Consider the following 18,079-nt stretch of genomic DNA (forward strand, 5'->3'; position numbering starts at 1 on the left):
ACCGATTCCGAGTCCTGCCGGAAAATGCAACTGACGCATCAATGGAGTGCATTATTTGTCCTTATACCGGACTACATGTCACCTCAGAACCCCCGTTGGATCAGGTTCGTTGCACCAACAGCGCACCGAAACGGAACCGGATGGTGTCACGTTCAACTGCAATCACGTTCGAAATTGAATCGATTTTCACGCTACAATCTTTATGCAAATGGGTAAAACGGGTGGTAGCTGCAGTTTAAAATAGACGAAGTATCCTCGGGACAGCTTCATGTTGCACTGCCGGATTCACGGATGGTTTCCATCAATTAATCAATCAGGTTCCGCTGTAACGTCGTTAAATTTGACCTTTTACGGAGCGTTTGCAGAGGGAAAAGCGCTATTAAGGGCGGATTAAGACATGCGCTCCAAAACAAACGTTCCAAAACAAAGTTTCGGTAAAATCTGTTTGTACATCGAGTTGTGTTTAAAGCTGCCCAAACTTTTCTCGTTAAACGTGAGGTGGAATTGACATTGCAAAAGTTCTACTCTAATAATGGTGGGATTAATTGATTATTGATTTTCTCTTCCATTTTGTCCCATCGGGACCGACACTCGCGCTGATCAACAAGCGCTTTGTAAAGCTTTCCCAACCGAATTGTGTCGCGTGGTTTTATGTTGGTGATATCGGGGGAGACAATGATGCCGGTACGCGGACGATTGCGGTTTTACAACAAATTAAAACTTATTTATTACATTACACTTATTACACTTATTACACACGCACACACACACAGGCTAAAACTTCGCTCGTCTAACGCGTCCTGTCTCGGCAGCGGCTGGATCAAGAAAGAGGCCGATCGGTCCCGAAGCCCGAACACGAAGGATGAACCGCATGGCACGTCGATCGCTGTCATCCGTTGACAGGACCGAGTAACGGCGTTACGGTCCGGGCCTCCGCTGCTTGGTCGAGTATACACTCAACACCTCCCCCTTTTAATTCAGCCGATACGCGCTGAACCTACGAGGCAGTCTTCTAGTCCTAGAAGATCGTCGTGGTAGCTGTGTCTGCTGGGTGTTGCTGCTGCCACTAGACGAAGCCGCTCGTTGTACCTCCGGTTGCACGGATGATGCTGGCGATGATGCCGGTGCTCGCTGAACCCCTGTCAGCGCCGGTGCTGCTGAAGATGAGGCTGGCTCCGTTGGCAGCGAAGCGGACGGCGACTGCTGACGAGACGTCAAACTCATCTCATCTAAAAGTAAACTAAGGGGAAATTGGTGCTGATCCATCTCGTTCCGTTCTGATGAGCTAGCGACACGGCGGCGGAGCTGATTCACATGACGCCGAAGTCTTCTCTGGTCGTGCGACACAACCTCGTACATGACGTTGCCAATTCTGCGAGCAATCCTCCCTGCTATCCAATTCCAAGAGTTTGCCCGATACACCTTGGCATACACTAAATCACCAGGCTGGTATTCACGAAAGTCATCCTTCGCTGTAGACTCCGATGCTGCAGGAGGGCGCAATAGATGATGAATTGTCCTGGTCGTTCTTCCAAACATCACTTCGGCTGGTGTGCGCTGGTCCAAAGCAGGATTTGGTGTTGAGCGATACGTGAGAAGAAACAAGTCCAGGGCCTCTTCAAGGGACACGTTCCTCGCCCGTATTTTCTTCAGTGATCGCTTGAAGGTATCCACAAATCGCTCTGCCTGGCCGTTGGACTGTGGATGAAAAGGCGGTGTGCGAACATGGTCGATGCCGTTACACTCACAGAACTCCTTGAAGGCCTCGCTGGAGAACTGGGTACCGTTGTCGCTGACCAATGTAACTGGCGGTCCAAATCTGGCAAATATTCCTCGCAAAATAGATATGGTAGCGAATGAGGTAATACTTGCAGTTTTAATGATTTCCGGCCACTTGGAGTAGGCATCTACCGCAATCAGGAAATAGGCTCCCTCCACAGGTCCAGCGTAATCGATGTGTACGCGGTGCCAAGGCCCAGGTGGCTTCGGCCAACATGATGGTATCTGGGATGGTGGTGATTTCGCCGCAGCCTGGCATGCTTCGCATGAAGCAACTCGATCGGCGATGTCGCTGTCCAATGATGGCCAATACACGAAACTGCGCGCAATCGCCTTCATTCGCTGGATGCCCGGATGCCCTTGATGAAGCTGTCTAAGGCATCTCTGCTGCAAAGCTGCGGGAATCACAATCCTCTCTCCGAAGAGGATACAGTCGCCAACGGTCGTCAGTGCTTCCCTTCTGTTGTGGAATTGGGCCAATTCCGCACCATAACTGACCTTGCCTGGCCAACCCGATTGGACGTAGCGGTACACTTCGCGCAGTAGAGGGTCCTTTTCCGTAGCTGCTGCAACTTCTTCGCGATCATGTACTCCTGCTCCGGTTTCGCGTGCTTGCTGATGAGCCGCGACAGCAGGTCTGCATTGCCGAATTTATCCGTGGGTATGTACTCGATTTCGAAGTCGTATAGCTGCAGCGCTAGAGCGAACCGCTGCAGCCGGTTGGCAGTATACACAGGAATTCCCTTTTTTGATCCAAAGATGCGCAGCAATGGCTTGTGGTCGGTTTGGAGGCGGAAATGCCTGCCATAAAGCATCTTGTGGAATCGGGTTACTGCAAAGATGATAGCCAGTCCTTCGCGGTCAATCTGGCTGTACCCCTCTTCTGCTTTCGTTAGAGCCCGTGACGCGTGCTGCACCACCTTTATTGATCCATCCGGAAACTTGTGGCTAATGGTGGCTCCGAGCCCAACCGATGAGGCGTCTGCGGCTACTCTCATGCTCCATTGATCCTAGCTTCCGCATAAGCATTCGTACCTTGGCCGCATCGTCAATCCTGGCTGCATCACTGACGAACAGATCCTCGTAGCGCGAGTACCACGCCTCGAACGTTAGACCGGCTTCAGCCTCGAAGCGGAATTCGGTGATGTTTCTCGCCAGCGAGTCCAGGATTTGCTCCGGATTGGCTGGAGCTGACCGATGCTGCTGCTGCGGTTGCGACGCGATTTCCGATACTAGTGGTTGCTGCTGTGATGCACTTGGCGGATGCACTACTGGTAGCTGCTGCTGCGATGCGTTTGTGGGCAGTGATGCTGGTGGCTGTTGCTCAATTTTTGTCATTAATTGGCGTAGAAGCTGCATTATTTGATACATTGTTGGCTCACCGTTTTGTGACACGCCTGGTAGCGATGGCGGGTGCTGCATCGAAGCGGCTGGAGCGAGCGATGGCGGATGAAGGCTTGTGGGCGCTGATGATAGCGATGGCGAAAAATGTACCGAGGACGCTTGAGATCCCTGCTGCTCGACCGCTGGAGCGTTTGACGGGAGCGGTTGGCCGTATCCGGGTTGTAGTAACGCAGTACCCGGGGTTTCGAACTGCTGCGAGAGACGGCGCTGCTCTTCCTCCATCGATGAGTCCGTACGACGGCGTTTGCGTGAGGAAGGAATTGTTGCTCTGCGTGTGTATCACTTTTTTTTTTTTTACCAAATTTCCTCGTCGCCACTTTTATGTTGGTGATATCGGGGGAGACAATGATGCCGGTACGCGGACGATTGCGGTTTTACAACAAATTAAAACTTATTTATTACATTACACTTATTACACTTATTACACACGCACACACACACAGGCTAAAACTTCGCTCGTCTAACGCGTCCTGTCTCGGCAGCGGCTGGATCAAGAAAGAGGCCGATCGGTCCCGAAGCCCGAACACGAAGGATGAACCGCATGGCACGTCGATCGCTGTCATCCGTTGACAGGACCGAGTAACGGCGTTACGGTCCGGGCCTCCGCTGCTTGGTCGAGTATACACTCAACACGTGGATAGCGTGCATTAAGGCGGATTTTAAAACGCCTCAGAGTATGTTATTTTTAGGTTGATCAAGATTCTCTTTACCCTATTGCAAGTCTCCAGAGAGTCGTGATCCGTAATGAAACTAAACTGAATTGATAAAAGCATCCTCCCATATTTCAAGGCAGCCATTCAACTGTCAAAAGTTTATCGATAAAGATCTGACTTAGTTTGACCGTGGAGGTACAACACAGAAACTCACAGATTTTGGAGTGTTTCAATTTGAACGAGCTTTAGAAGGCTTCGGTGAGCAGTTCAACTTATCACCACCACTTCTTTCGCGTACGTGATAACAGCTCGCCATCGTTCGTCAACCAGCAAAGCTCGCACACATTCCTTGGCAGTGGGAAACTGAATCGTGCTATTAACCGCAGCATTTAGGTGGTAGGTTAAGTCCACGTTAATGGTTCGATATGTTATGCAAACGATGGGTGCTAAAAAGTTGTGACCTTCTGGACCTTTGCTCGAGCACATAATTATACGGATCAGACGTGAATCGAATACAAGCAACGTAGCTCCCTCTCTATCACTCGGTCTGTTTGCATCTGCATCGAGATGCTCCACAACTCCAGAAGGGACTGCAAAACGAAACGCTAACGTCAGCAGTCTGAAAATAGTCATCAAATACAGGCGCCTTGGAGCGGTTTGACAGATAAGCAAAAATAGTTGTACGTCCTTTTCTTGGTGTGGGGAAGCTGAACAATCGAACATTTAATTCACAAACGAGCAAGTTTAAGCCTCTGCTCTAGACGGTGTACAGGTGTAGGCAATGGGATGTACCTGTGTATTAACAACTTCAATAAAATCGACCAAAAACTTTGGGCGGTGGGATGGCAGCAGGTTGTTCATTGTCGTTAGCTCCTACACACTGGTGTTGGGTTTGAATTTACTGTTTTAATTACTAACTTTGCTAATGCACAAGCTGTAACACCATCGCCAGGCCCTGTTGATTGTGTTCTGCTCCGTTCGGGTTCGTTTATGCTAAGAATAGCTGGAGAGGCGTTTGCTGACATTTTGCACGAAATTCTCGCTAAACCATCGGAACGGCTCGATCGATTCATTTCCGTGATTCGATTTGTCGCGGTGGATTACGCGCATTAGAATGGAGCAAGGCCCAAGGTAAAGTATACCAGCAAATGGCATTTTAATGCTGAATCCGTATCCTTCGACAGTACAACAAAGAATCATCAGGAAGTAATCAACTACTAATTTTAAGACGCGTGTAGGCTGTTTTGCATACCTTCGCCGAACCTGGGCGCCCTTTTGTCAGACTTTTATCAGCTAATTAGACGGTTTGGCAAGCACGGCCAGATACTTACGTACTTAATGTTTGATTTTGTCTCTCTCTTACTCTTCCTCTGCTCGATTCAGTATGCTGACGAAGGTGAACGTAAGCCTGTGTTCATTTTAACATTCTGAAAGTTCGGCGGAATATCCGCACCTTGAGTTTTTTGGATGCTTCCGGGAAAAAGTTTTTCGCTGCCTCGCCGACTGCTAACTGCACACACTTCGCCAAACAGTATCAATAGGGATGGCGGCGTTACTCGAGCAACGAGTTAGATGACTTCCTTTTCCTTTATTGAGGTTTATTTATAAAATTCCAATATTTCGGCCGACGGAACATAATCTGCTGGTTGCTTGTAACGGCCCTCTGTTTGCTTCTGCGTGAGAGCCTGCTTCCGACTGAACGAACTAAAAGCTGGCGAATGCGGAAAATTCTTGGAGCCTTTGCTGCCAATCTTGTTCTCCACCCCGAATTCTACGGCCTCGCAACCAATTACGGGGTGGAAGAATTTGCATTCCTCACATTTCCGTGCTGCTCTTTCCGGTCGCGTCTTTTCATCACCTGTGCGTGTGTCAGAATCCATGCAATCCCGCATTCTTCCAATCGTTAAGGATACGGGATACGGGGTTTTGGGAATAAGAAATTAACAACTTGATATATTATTTATCAGTTTCATCTCCGGCATGCTGCGGGTCTTCTGAACCGGGGGAATTTTCGAACCAGCTTTCATCCACTGTTTGCTTTGCGTGCGGTGGAAACACCGTGCTTTTAGGAGTTTGAAACACAGAACCCGCTCGTCCAGCATGTTAAGCTTACAGCTACACCTTTTGCACCTTTGGGGAAAACCCGGTGCACCCGGTGGTCGTATGCTCAACAAACCGGCGCTACCCTTTGCTCGATGCTCGCCGGGAAAGCGGTTACGATTCACAAGATTTCATTTTTTCTCCTCTGTGTGTGTGTGAGGTAAGGGTTGACTGAGATCAACGAGATTGCGGACGAGTCGCTTGCTCAAGAACCCGCTTGTTCGAGTGCAGCAGACCCGCTCAAGAGTGACCGACGGGAAACTATGAAACGCAATAAAAACTAGATCAAACTTGGTCACTGAAGAAAAGAGGCAAAAGCGGATACTATGACCGCAGAGCAGAAAGCGTCGTGGAGATATTTTTTGAGAGGACGATAGGGTTTTTTGGTTGCCAGCGCGCCGTATCTTCTTCGTGTCGTGTCGCAGTCTTCACAAGGTAGCGGTGTCCAAGAACCTTACCTTGCTTCTGACAGGCAAATATTTGATTGCCATCGTTGCAGTCGGTCAAGAGAGACTTGTGTTTTTTTTAGCTTGCTTCAAACAATTTTCCATTCTGCAGCGAACAACCGCAATCGAGAAGATGCTGAAATTGCCATCTCTTACGAGGGACATCTTTAGCTATAAATCACCTGTGCTTGAAACGTTTGTTTTTCTAACCCCTTTCAAGCTACGGAGAGTTTCGCATTGTTTACCTTTCCAATAATGGTGTTAGAACTTCAAATGTCTGCTGAAATTATGATACAATCGCGTTGACAGTTTACATTTCCCAAAAGTCAATTTTGTCATGCGGATTGCATACTTGGTGGCGTTTGAAATTGTTTGCTCAACAGGTAGCAATGCCGACGCGAGTTTTACGCCGGAAGTATGCTTTTAAAAGCTATCTCGTTCCCTTTAAACGTCAACTTTTCTTTGTATCTACCACTACCAGGATAAGCTTTTAGCCCAACGCAGATCAAACTCGCTGTACCGTCTGTTCCAGTTATCGTCCGTCAAAACAATGGGCTGACGTGAGCGTTCGGAAGTAAATTAAATTTCCACTTCACTATGCTTCTTTTCAAAGAATTTAAGAGAACGAATATTTTCACCTAGAAAAACTCAGCCGAATCTACCTCGACCAGAGGTCAGCATGGGTTTAATCCTTTCCCAACATTTTTCACGCCTGAAAAGACCTTCTGTTGGAAAACCAAACTGTGGAATGCTTTTTCTGTTTGAGAAGAGGCCATCTATCTCCAAAAAGCTGAACCAAAGCTTGTTCCAGTGAGTGCGCTGCTCCTTCAACCGGCACGCCGTTGTAAAGGTTTCCCGAAAGAACCATCCCATTTTGTACCGCATCCGTTGGCCGGAAGTCACCGGCCTTAAAACTGCCGAAGGACAAACCGCTCAGGAATGAAAATATTCACACAAAAAGCGCTTGCTGGTGATGCTGGCCATGAATGCCACGTGGCTTCGATATCCACAACTGTCACGGGGCATGGTGAGCGTCGGCTGTGCTTGATCATACCACACGCGGAACATGAGCGTTAAAATTGTATTTTTGATTCGTTTGTGAAAACATGTGCTAAAGTCTTCCGCACTCGAGTGCCGGTGACCTGTGAGAGGCCGTGTTTTATAGGGTTAGAGCATTACCAGCACCGTGTGACGATTATCTAGGTAGGCCCGATAGCAGAGGTACGTACCGACCGAACGAGGAACGTATTCCCGCACGATATGTGGTAAGCTTTACGGTCGGTTTAGTTTGCACGATTAAATTACCCATGGAGCGGCGAGCACAGCGCAAAAACCGGAACGAACGTACACCAATCGACACCTTTCCGTTCCGTTTCGTTTGATTAACATAGCCTGCGCCTAAATGTAGACCATGAAGAGCGCGTCGTTCGATACCGGGCCCTGGAACACTAATGCCCATGGCCTGCAGGAATCGTCTCGTTATGGAACGCATCGACCTGTGCCTGTTTCTGGCAGCGCTTGTTTCATCATTACAACCATCGATTTTGTCGATGTGCCCATGAAACTGGCAAGAATGGGGAATACACACACACACAAACACACGCCCATACACCTCCTTGGGGAACACTGAGTGCAGGGTTGGACGTGGTTCATTAATTTCGTCATACCGGCGGAGGGAAATAATGGGACACAAACTGCCAGGCCTAACCGGGAAAATAGCAGGACACACACACACACGCACACGCTGCTACCTCAATGAACACGACGCCAGTTGACGTTTGGCAGTGTGTTCCAATGATAGACCCACAGCGGGTGGTTTCGAAAGCCGGCCGGGGCTAGTCTTTGCTCATCTCGGAAAGGACGCTCTCGGAGCTGTCAGAAGGCTTTCGGGCAATGGCATCGGGCTGACGTCGGAGATGACGCCACCCGCCATCAAGGGTGGCATTGAAAATGATCGTTTTTATTTGCTTCCCGAGCGCTGTCTCGCTCTATCATTCAAACGGGTCGAAGATGGTCGAACAGATCGATAAGAGTACAGATCCCTCCTGCGGGGATGCGAACGGCAAGTGTCCGGACTCCTTCTCTCCGGGGCCAGTGACTGCATTGACTTCAGAGTCGATTTACGTCCTTTCCGATACTGTTTCCTACCGCACAGTTCCGGTACCGAGTGACGGTGGGACTAGCGCTAGACCAGCAGCAACCGACTCAAGAGTCATTTTTCATGCAATGCTTTGATTCCTGTTGGAATGATAATTGGAGTGGTTCTCTTATCGCTCTTTAAAGTTTGTCGCAGCCGATCCTTGAGGATGAGCGCGTCGGGGAAGAAAAGCCCCGCCAAAGAACCCTTTGGATGAGGCAGATGAAGCTTGCTGCTGTTTGAAAAGCGGAAACCCATCAGTCAGTACGTGCGTGTGTACGCTGTTTGTTGAATTAATTATAACGTCGGATGCTAAGGATAGCTCGGACTACCGTCCCCGAACCTGCTTCTATTTATTCAGAGCTTGTGGCTTTCGGTGAGGTCATTGTGTTCTTCCGTAACCAGTAGCCGAGCAGCTAAGGAACGTCTGATTTTGTCAAGCGAATAGCATAAATTTAGGCACATTAGGCACAAAAATACCGGTGTCGAAAGGGAGTTTTATTCTAAAAAACCAACACATATTTATAAAACAAAAGCGTCCACTTTAAAATATCGATCGAGTGTTTGCTCAGAACCGATTATTACCGGCTGAAAAAATAAAACAAACCAGTGCCTGTTGGCCTAGTAGGCAAAGTTTAGCATATCGTTCTAATGGCCCACCCGTCGGCTGACACTGACACCGGCGAACGAACTACTTTCATCCCGTTATTCTCCCGTACGGTAAAGTACTAAGTGAACCTCTATGCAGAGCTGGAACACACCTCTGACGTGCATTTGCCTGTCGTTTACTCCAACGCAACGCAAGCCACTCTGCCCACATCCGAACTTTTCCAATTTACACGTAAAAAATGAAAACGCTTCCCGGTGTGGCAGGTACGGCCCGGTCGGAAAATTTCACTCTGCCCTAAAAGCGTCGTCAGACAGTTGTGCCGCACTTGCATCTTTCTGTCTAGAAGGTACCGAAAGCGGATGCAAACAACCGTTCAAACTCTTCGACGAAGCGGGAAACTTTTGCCAACAAGCAAAGGGGCACCATCCGCACTCCATTACCGGGCAGTAAGGTTGGGATACCGTGTGGCCAAACCCACAGGCCTTTCCGGATGCAAGCGTCAGCAGACGTTTCAGCGGAAGATTAGTTTTCAATTTACAATATTTTATAAAAACTTGATCGTCATTAGGATCGCTTCCTGTGACCTTCTGAGAAATAAGATGAGATTTCCTGACATTCTCGGCAAAGTCAGGCAAAAGACACGAATGGGTCCTGATTTTTGGTGGGGCGCATTAACTTCCTCGTCATAACCAATCCAATCCTGTTCAACGATCGTTCGGTTTCTCGTTTTAGGACCAAAAGCTGATAGATTTTAGAAACGAAACATAGCATCGTATAGTGTCTATATTTACTAAACAACGTGTAGCGTAATGTATCAAAGTCCGTTCCAAATAGCCATCACCGACGGACGTATCGTTACTAGTGCAGCCTTCATCTGCTCGTAGTCCATACACCATTTCTACTAGCGACCGGACGTCTAGACCAGAAGTTCGGGGGACCATCGGCAGACCATTCTGTTCCCGTTGCCTTGTTTTGGAAACTTCGTGGACCTACAGCAACAGTCTTAGTAACTAGTGTCAATTAGAAGCGATAGAGCGCCTAGCTGTTTATGCAAGTGTATGTGTGCGTGTGTGTGTGTGTATGTGAGAGTGCGAGTGTGGATTTTGTATGTTTTATACTCACCGATCTTCGGTGCTAGACCAACACGAAAACATCTGCGAAACCGAGCTCATAGTAGTGTGATAGACTGAAAACAAAACAAGTGTAAAAGTAAGCGAGTTAACTAAGCGAGCTTTTTGGGGCGACAGCTTTTTATACATACTAAGAACCGAGTTTTAAATCTCGAAGACGCGTCCAGCCGCCAGGTACCAGCACCAGTCATATTGCTACCATAGTGTTTGAGTGTGTGTGTGTTTGTGTGCTGTGTGTCTCTCTTTCTCTCTCTCCTTCTCTCTCATTGTATGTGTGTCTGCGTGTTGTGTACTAGTGCGTGGGCTTGTGTCATTGTTGCTGTCCATTAGCTGACGGCTCTATTTGTTTCGTGTTGCGAGTGTGTGTGTTTGTGTTTTTATGTTGTAAACCTAAAACGATTTGAGTCCTTTTATGTGTACCAGCACCAAAACAACACCTTGCCACCATATCACGCTCACCAATGCAACAGATTGCAAGCATCAAATCCAGTTAACAAACCCTGCGTGAATGATCCGCGACCGTTGATTATCCATATGCAAAGCGGTGTGCATACATTTAAGCGTTATTTGTTTTTAATTTTGGCGTTGCGCTGTGTTTTGTGAGCACTTGAACAAACAAACATCTGTGATGCTTTTTTAAGTTTTCCGAGCATCTGCTGACAAAGTAATACAACAAAATAAACATCGAATGCAAGTCGGTGGAGCATCTACAACTGACGCAAAAAAGCACGAGTTAGTTCTTGTCGCGAAAGGCGTGAATTTGGTAACGAAAACCCTCCTGCAGCAGTCAAGAGACAGTGAGTGCTATCCATTTTCATCCCGGCGGATGTCTATTCGTGCTTGACCTACATTGATGGACTGTGGGCTCACAAACCAACCAAACACCGTCCAGTGTTAGTAGTAGAGTGGCTGAGTGAGCTGACGGAACTGAGGGAAAGGTTGGTGCGTGTGAGTGTGTAGGTGCGAGCTTTGCCACGATCCTGGCATTCACAAATTGGCCGCCACAATCCTCTACCTCCACCAACACCACCACCACTACCAGCATCATCATCACCAGCACTTTAACTGCACCAAATGTCAGTAGAATCCGACTCATCAGTTGTAAGTGTTTCTTTTCCCTGTTTTCGGACGCTTGTTGTTTACGCTCATGTTTCGTCGCGCCTTCTCCGTGTACTTCACTTCTATTGCCTCTTCTGTCTCTTTTTTCTGCAGCTTCTTTTTCTTTCATTTTGCACATTTTCTGTAATTATAGCTTCACGCGCAAGTTGTATGGATCGACAGCACTCGACAACAGCACGGTTTCTGATTTTCCTTTTTTTTCGTCTCACCATTGCTTGGCAAATTCACTGTTGCAACGTGGCTCATTGATCTTGTGACTAATGATTGCTTTCATCGTTTCGATTCTGAACTGAAACTGAGCAGCAGATTTGTTGTGTCGGTAATTAAAAATGACGGCAGCGAACAGCGATTGCTAAATGCTCGTCATGCAACCGCACAAACCGCATTGCTCAATCGATAACAGGCACTTCGGTCTTGATTTGCCTTGAATTAAAAAATATTTTTGCTTTTTAATTCTTTAGTTTTTATACATTATACACAGCAGGAACTCTTATTTATTAAGTTACCTTTTTCACGCGAAGACAATATTTTCCACGGTGGAACATTGTTTGCATATTACGCGGTGCTCAACCGATACAGGAGTTACAAGGGACCATACGTAACGCTTCACCTAAACTCAATTAAAACTTGTATGGCCTGCATGGTCTGTGTGCCGCCTCCTTACAGGTTGGTTGCTCATTTCGAGTACCTTTTTGCAGAACAAAAATTACCCCGTTCCGAACGGCGAAAGCATCAATTACAAGGTTTCGCTTTGAAGTGTTGAGCCGTGCAAACCACGTCAACGAGTCAAAAAATAGAATTAAGTTGAGGCAGCAGACGACGGTGGTGACGGTTCCTGCTGCCTGGCTGGTGTGTATAATTTAATAAGATTTCGCTTCCGTAGAGGGCAAAAGCTTTCAAAAAGCTTCTTCGAGGGGTGGTTCAAGTGAAAAGTAACATACACGCGGCCTAGAACAGGGGTGGCCAATTTTTGGAGGCTGCAATACTTTAAAGAACCGGTGTAAAGCTAGCAAGGTATTTAGTTTCGTTTTCACGGACCATTTGTCACAGGGATTGCATACTTTTAGGCACTATTTTACTCATTGATTTGTCTATCCCCTGTTTTAATAAAGAGTATGATAATCTCGCCTATTCGGTTATTCGAACAATCGAATAAATTGATAATCACAAACTCTTTTTTATCAAATTGCAGCCACCACAACTGCCGACCTTGAATGACGAGTCACTGCTTAATTTGTATCTTTTTTTTTGCGAGGTTTTTATCACGCAACCATACTGCTGCTAAGCAAATTAAATTTGCATAATTCATTGCAAAATTATGAGACTCATATAAATAAACAAACAACCTTCCTGAGTAAAAAGGCCGGGAACCTTTAGAAGGATGAAATTAACATAAGACCGGCTATGATGCACCATCACGGATGGTGTGTTATGCAAAGTAAAGGAAAGAGGGCAAATAAACGGAAGCGTTAAAGAGAAAAATGTAAAATCTCCCGTTGGTCTTAAGCTGTGACGTCTTAGTTATGCAGACTAATTGCTCTTGCTTCTTTACAGCGGCTTCTTTTTATTCTGAAGGGTCAATTTTGTATTATTTTGTGAGTTTCCAGTGTCCCTTCTTCCTTGCTAAGGATGTTGCCGGGTACAAATATCGATTCAAGGTCCTCGTATTGCTATACCTCAACAATGTACCTCAGCGAATAACTTTTACTATTGCTTCAGTATCTAATGCGAGAGGATAATCTGGATAATACCTCCTCACGTGTGTGATAGTCTGGTGTGGAATTAACCGAGGCCACGATGATGATGGTGCCAATAATCCTTAGAGAGCGGCTCTGCTTTAGTAAACGGATTAGTACCGCGTCTTTCACAGCCTGAGGTGCGTCTGTCTCGCTGGACTGTGCGATGAGACGAGAAATCTGTCAAACATATCTCACACCATTCCAACAATACTTCCAATCGGCTGACGCGAACAAATGCCCCTAAATGTTCGATATCCGCATTTCACTCGATGAACCGCGCAATGCTCGGTGCTTGCCGGAGGTATGACTTTCTTCAGGAATGTTTTCCATTCACAGCATTCCAACCCGTGACTCGTGCTATAATCTTGCTTGGGCACAGCTTCACAGCTTGAGGGAATCATAATCCGCTCGATCAAAAAACATCTGCTGAAAACACGAAAAGCTCAACGCAAGGAATGCTCAAACAACAACATTCGCCGAATGCTGCGTACTTCTTTCGGTGCGAAATTTCTCCTCGTCAGCATTCCTTGGCGTCTTATTGGATCGAATGCCAGCCGAACGGATTTTGCCGATTTTTCTCGCCTTGCTGTTAATTGGGAATCATTTCAAGGCGACCTATTTTTATGTGGCCTGCCGTCATCCCCTAGCTGCGGAAGGACGAACAGCACACTTTCTTCAGCAACTGGAAGGCAACAGCTTTCACCTTTGGACGTGATGGACGGATGACGGATGATTGGAATGCAAATAATTCATTCTCATCTCTTTCAGCCGTTGCCTCACGCTTCCGTACACATGTCCAACGGTCGTTTCTTATTCCGAATCGAAAATGAGTGACAACTGAGTGTGCTATTATTTTTGTGGTAAATGTCAAAGGACCAAGAACGAAAGGACTCTTAAAACTCACCAACATTCTGAGCTACCGGCTGGGGTGGTTTGCTGCATGTTTCGTGTTTGTTTCGAAAGATTTATTCGAAACCTCAATCGTATTATCGTGCGAAAGTGTGTTACACTTTTCGTGCCTGAGTAAGGCGAGTCGGACAAACGATCCATCTCCCGGCGTGCCGACGTTTTCCTCGGTGACTCATTTGTTCCTGGGCCACCACCGTACCGTTCAAAAGATGTTGATTTTATAGCAACACACACACACACACACACAAAGTATGTACTGCGCCTTGTCGGTGGATGCTGGAACACCAGTTTACTGCATGAAGCGTTTTACGCTATTTATATCAAGACCCGAACACCCGTCTTTCGCCAGGAGAACGTCCGTGGTGTCGTTCTTTCGCCGGTACAAGGCCATAAACAGCCACACGCCAGACGTACTATGGAGACCACTTCTTGATAGGTCGATTTGTTGTTCTGCTGCACATTCCGGCCGGTGTCTTACACTTCGATAGCAACCAGAAAAGCAAGACAATACGAGAGGCAAAGATAGATGTACGTGCGCCCTGTGCACACGATCTTCTCGAACACATCTAAATTACTTTGCGGCCAGTCGGTGGCGAAAGTCACTGTGGAATTGGCTCGAGAAAAGCATCGTGATGATCGCATTTCGGGTATTTCTTCCGCCGCAAACTCGCAACACGGTCACGTTGCTGTACAAATACAAATTCATATGTCAATTACGCCTTCAAGGTATGCAATGCGAACTACATTCAGAACTTTAGTCGATTTGTCGAGCGAACAAGACAATAATACGACACATGTGTCGTGCGGCGTTGCATACATTGAGGCGAATTTGTCAATGGAGACACAACATATTTTAACTTGCGTGCCACTTAGCTGCCACCGTACTCGTTATCTAGGTTGATTTCTAACTGCGACATAGGTTCGCAGGATACCGTTGCCATGACACGCGGCACTGTACATTTGTGCTGCGTTGACACAACAGTTTGCCGTCTGCTAGTGAATTGATAGACATGGGTAGATCCGTGATATTTGTCCCAACTGTACTGTACTGACGAGTGCATGGTTGGCCGTAGGCTGCACTAGTGCCTGGTCGCTAACAGCACATTTCTCAGAATCACAAAGTAGCAAAACTGCGTGCTTTTTAGTATGGGTGGAAAGTTTTAATTAAATCGAATTGAATTCCTACCTGCAATACTCAGTTGATTATTGCCTCCGGCAAAATCGAATGACGCCTCATGCTATTTTTTTTTTTTGCTCTATTTTGTAACGGACAGACAGATATGGTGACAGTTTTCTATGGAAATAAACTCATCTAAATATCCAATATATCTGCGAAAGATTGATTTGTTCCTTCAAAATCCCCGTTTCAAGCATGTATCGATACGGCTCATTCTACGAGGCACTAGGCGTCTCCATCTCAAATTTTTGATTGATGTCGTGTGACATAAGCCCGGCCCACATTTTCCTTTTGCCATCATCGGTCTGGAAATAGCAACACGACACCATCCGTCGACATCCTCACGCACTCAAGCATCGCAAGTGTCCAACATAATCTAGCATAATCCCAACTGTAGCGATAGAGCGACAGAGATTCGGAACACATGTATTCAAAATACTTGATTTCTTTGTTTTTCCACTTCTGCGTCTAATCTTTTTCTTCGGCGCTATGGAATAGAACGGTTTCAGTAGTCATGGAGACGAGAAGACAATGCGACCACACTCACTTCCCGGAACGGTATCTTGAGCGACGTGCCGTTGTGTTGTGCTGGAGCGTGGCCGATTCAAAGAAAAGTGCTTTCCTCCTTATGGCCATGTGTGTGTGTGTGCGTGTGTGTTGGAGAGTGGTTTCTTACCGGTTTCCTATTTCGATCCTCAACCTACGGTTCGATAAGATGGAAGAAAATTGGGATGGCAAACGTTTGTGTGCGTGCGGGACTCCGTCCGTTTGTGTGGCTTCCAGCAAAAAGAATGGAAAAGAAAGCGCTTGTCTACGCTAATCAAACGTTTTGATCAATCGTTTTACTTCTCGGGAAAATATCGAAGAAAAGCTACCTCAGCGCTAAAGGGAAACTGTTACAGACCGTACGGTTTACGGATATTTTGTAACAATCATCGTTTTTTTCAATCCACACCCATGTTTCTTTTAGAAACATTTCTTGCAGTTTTTGTGAGCGCTGCAAAAATACAGTTCAAGATTTCTTTAAATTGAACTCATATTTTCTAAATTCTTTGCTTGGAAGGTCACATTGCATACATTCGGGCGCCAATTCTCAACGGAACTTTAAATCAGCCTGAAAGCATGCAATATGCGTTACAGAATTGCTAGAGCGAACGAAATTCTAAATTCGACTCTTTAAAAACGCCACCAACGCTGCACCTCGGTAACGTTCAAATGCTCCATTTTACACAACCCAACAAACCAGTAAAATTTGTGCTTCTATCACACATCTACGGACCATTGCGACCCATTTCATACAATATGTAACAGGACAGTGCTTGGTGCACCCTTTCGGTCTAACTGCCTCGGTTTTTGTATCCGTCATTCGCTCATTTCTCCCTAAAACTGGGGAAGAAAATCGTGCCGGATGAAAATAAGAACGTGAATTATTAAACGGTGGGACGTGTCCAGACCGTGCGATACCGTATAATGTCCAGTTTCGGAAGCTCCATCCCTTGCGCGAACGTCATGAGAAACATCCAAAGCCGTTACAGAATGCGGTACGGTAATGTCGTTAGACAAAATGAATATTTATTTGGTCATTTAGATCTGGCACGACGCGGAACGGTGTCGTACTTTTCGGTTGATTTCAATCAACCTTCACCGTGGCTCGGTTAACTTATGCAAAACCGATCCCACGCAAATCCGATCCGGCTGCGGTGCGCAAATTGTTTCGCGAAAACCCAACGCGGTACCAACTTCCCGGGAAAAGCATTAAAACAAGTCCCGATGGTCGTCTGGGCTTCAAATTGCTAAAGCTTTCGGATTTTCCACCTGTCCTGTGAGGCGTACGGCAATCCTTTTCTGGGTTCTTCTTCAAATTCTTCAACACGGAAACGCTTTGGTTTGGAACATTTACACCCTTGACGCGTCTTCTCACGGCTCCGAGCGCTTGGAAAAATGGTCTCACCGTGTAATCACCGAAGACAGCGGAACGCGCTCGGGCATGCAAATCCTTTGATGCATATCAAAAATTCATCATCAATCAAAAAGTCATGCTGCGCGGGAAAGTCTCGCCATCGCTCCACCCCACTCGGTACCTGCTTGAGGAAGGACCAAGTTCACGGGAAACGATTAAACGCCAACTGGAGCTTTGCGTTCTCTATCTCTGTCTCTAGGGAGAATCTCCCAGGCAGACGCAGAGGGAGTTGATGATGCCCGTGTAATGCCGACAAGTCAAGAGCTCTATCAACAACCGTCGCGTGAGCCACACGGTACGAACACTTGAAGGTAATCGAGAAAACTAATCCTTGAAGTGTGTTGATCAGTTGACAAACACGAGAAGATTTGCCAGTCGCAGTAATTTCCGGAGCACCGGAAACTTCGTTAACCCACAAAAGTCGAAAAAAAGAACGTAAAGACCTTCAGTGATTTGCCTCGCACGGCGCCGTAAAGCAACCACGCAAGATCTTATTTTTGAAAAGAAAGGAAGAAAGAAAGCAAACACTTTACCTACTACTTACGTCGCTTAAGAGCCTCACACGACGGAAAGTCGATGATGATTTTTACCCGATATCATCTTTCTCACCTGATTAGATGTGATTTATCACTCACCGTACTCGGGACACTTGGCTTGACTGGATCCGTCTGCTGTTGCAGCAAACGCGATAAACGGCACGGATAAGGAATCACTATAAAACTTAAAAACGGGGACTTGCTGGCGGGAGACAGAAAATTGTGTATTCAAATGGTAGCGAATCACTCGATTTAGGATGAAAAAGTGAGTCGTAAAACGTGACTCACCTAGTTATCGAACGTTTGTTGACGCTGAAATGGCTTGTAAATTGCAGGAAGTTGATAAATTAATTTAAATGAGATTCATTTTAGTAGTTCCA

General features: G+C 46.6%; 2 protein-coding genes across 2 annotated transcripts; both read right to left on the reverse strand.

The window, feature by feature from the left end:
* Positions 1 to 696: 696 nt before the first annotated feature.
* LOC118512099 (uncharacterized protein K02A2.6-like) lies at positions 697 to 2,333 on the reverse strand. Its single transcript, XM_036056066.1, has 2 exons — positions 1,873 to 2,333; positions 697 to 1,698 (listed from the first exon to the last, which is right to left on the reverse strand). The coding sequence occupies exons 1-2, from the start codon at positions 2,116 to 2,118 to the stop codon at positions 973 to 975; spliced, it is 972 nt and encodes a 323-aa protein (XP_035911959.1). The 5' UTR covers positions 2,119 to 2,333; the 3' UTR covers positions 697 to 972.
* On the reverse strand, positions 2,120 to 4,782 carry LOC118512104. Its single transcript, XM_036056075.1, has 2 exons — positions 2,772 to 4,782; positions 2,120 to 2,352 (listed from the first exon to the last, which is right to left on the reverse strand). Exons 1-2 carry the CDS (start codon positions 3,403 to 3,405, stop codon positions 2,153 to 2,155), a joined length of 834 nt encoding a protein of 277 aa, XP_035911968.1. The 5' UTR covers positions 3,406 to 4,782; the 3' UTR covers positions 2,120 to 2,152.
* Between the last annotated feature and the right edge of the window lie 13,297 nt (positions 4,783 to 18,079).

This window comes from Anopheles stephensi, chromosome 3 (assembly GCF_013141755.1).
Source record: "Anopheles stephensi strain Indian chromosome 3, UCI_ANSTEP_V1.0, whole genome shotgun sequence".
Lineage (NCBI taxonomy): Eukaryota > Metazoa > Arthropoda > Insecta > Diptera > Culicidae > Anopheles > Anopheles stephensi.

Bases quoted from the DNA above. Each gene is read 5' to 3' on its own strand.
- LOC118512099 (XM_036056066.1), bottom strand. From the start codon at position 2,118: ATGAAGGCGATTGCGCGCAGTTTCGTGTATTGGCCATCATTGGACAGC. The intron at 1,699-1,872 runs GCAAGTATTACC...TTTCATCCACAG, and splicing joins GGCCGGAAATCATTAAAACT to TCCAACGGCCAGGCAGAGCG.
- LOC118512104 (XM_036056075.1), bottom strand. From the start codon at position 3,405: ATGGAGGAAGAGCAGCGCCGTCTCTCGCAGCAGTTCGAAACCCCGGGT. The intron at 2,353-2,771 runs GTAGCCGCAGAC...GATCGCGAAGAA, and splicing joins AGGATCAATGGAGCATGAGA to GTTGCAGCAGCTACGGAAAA.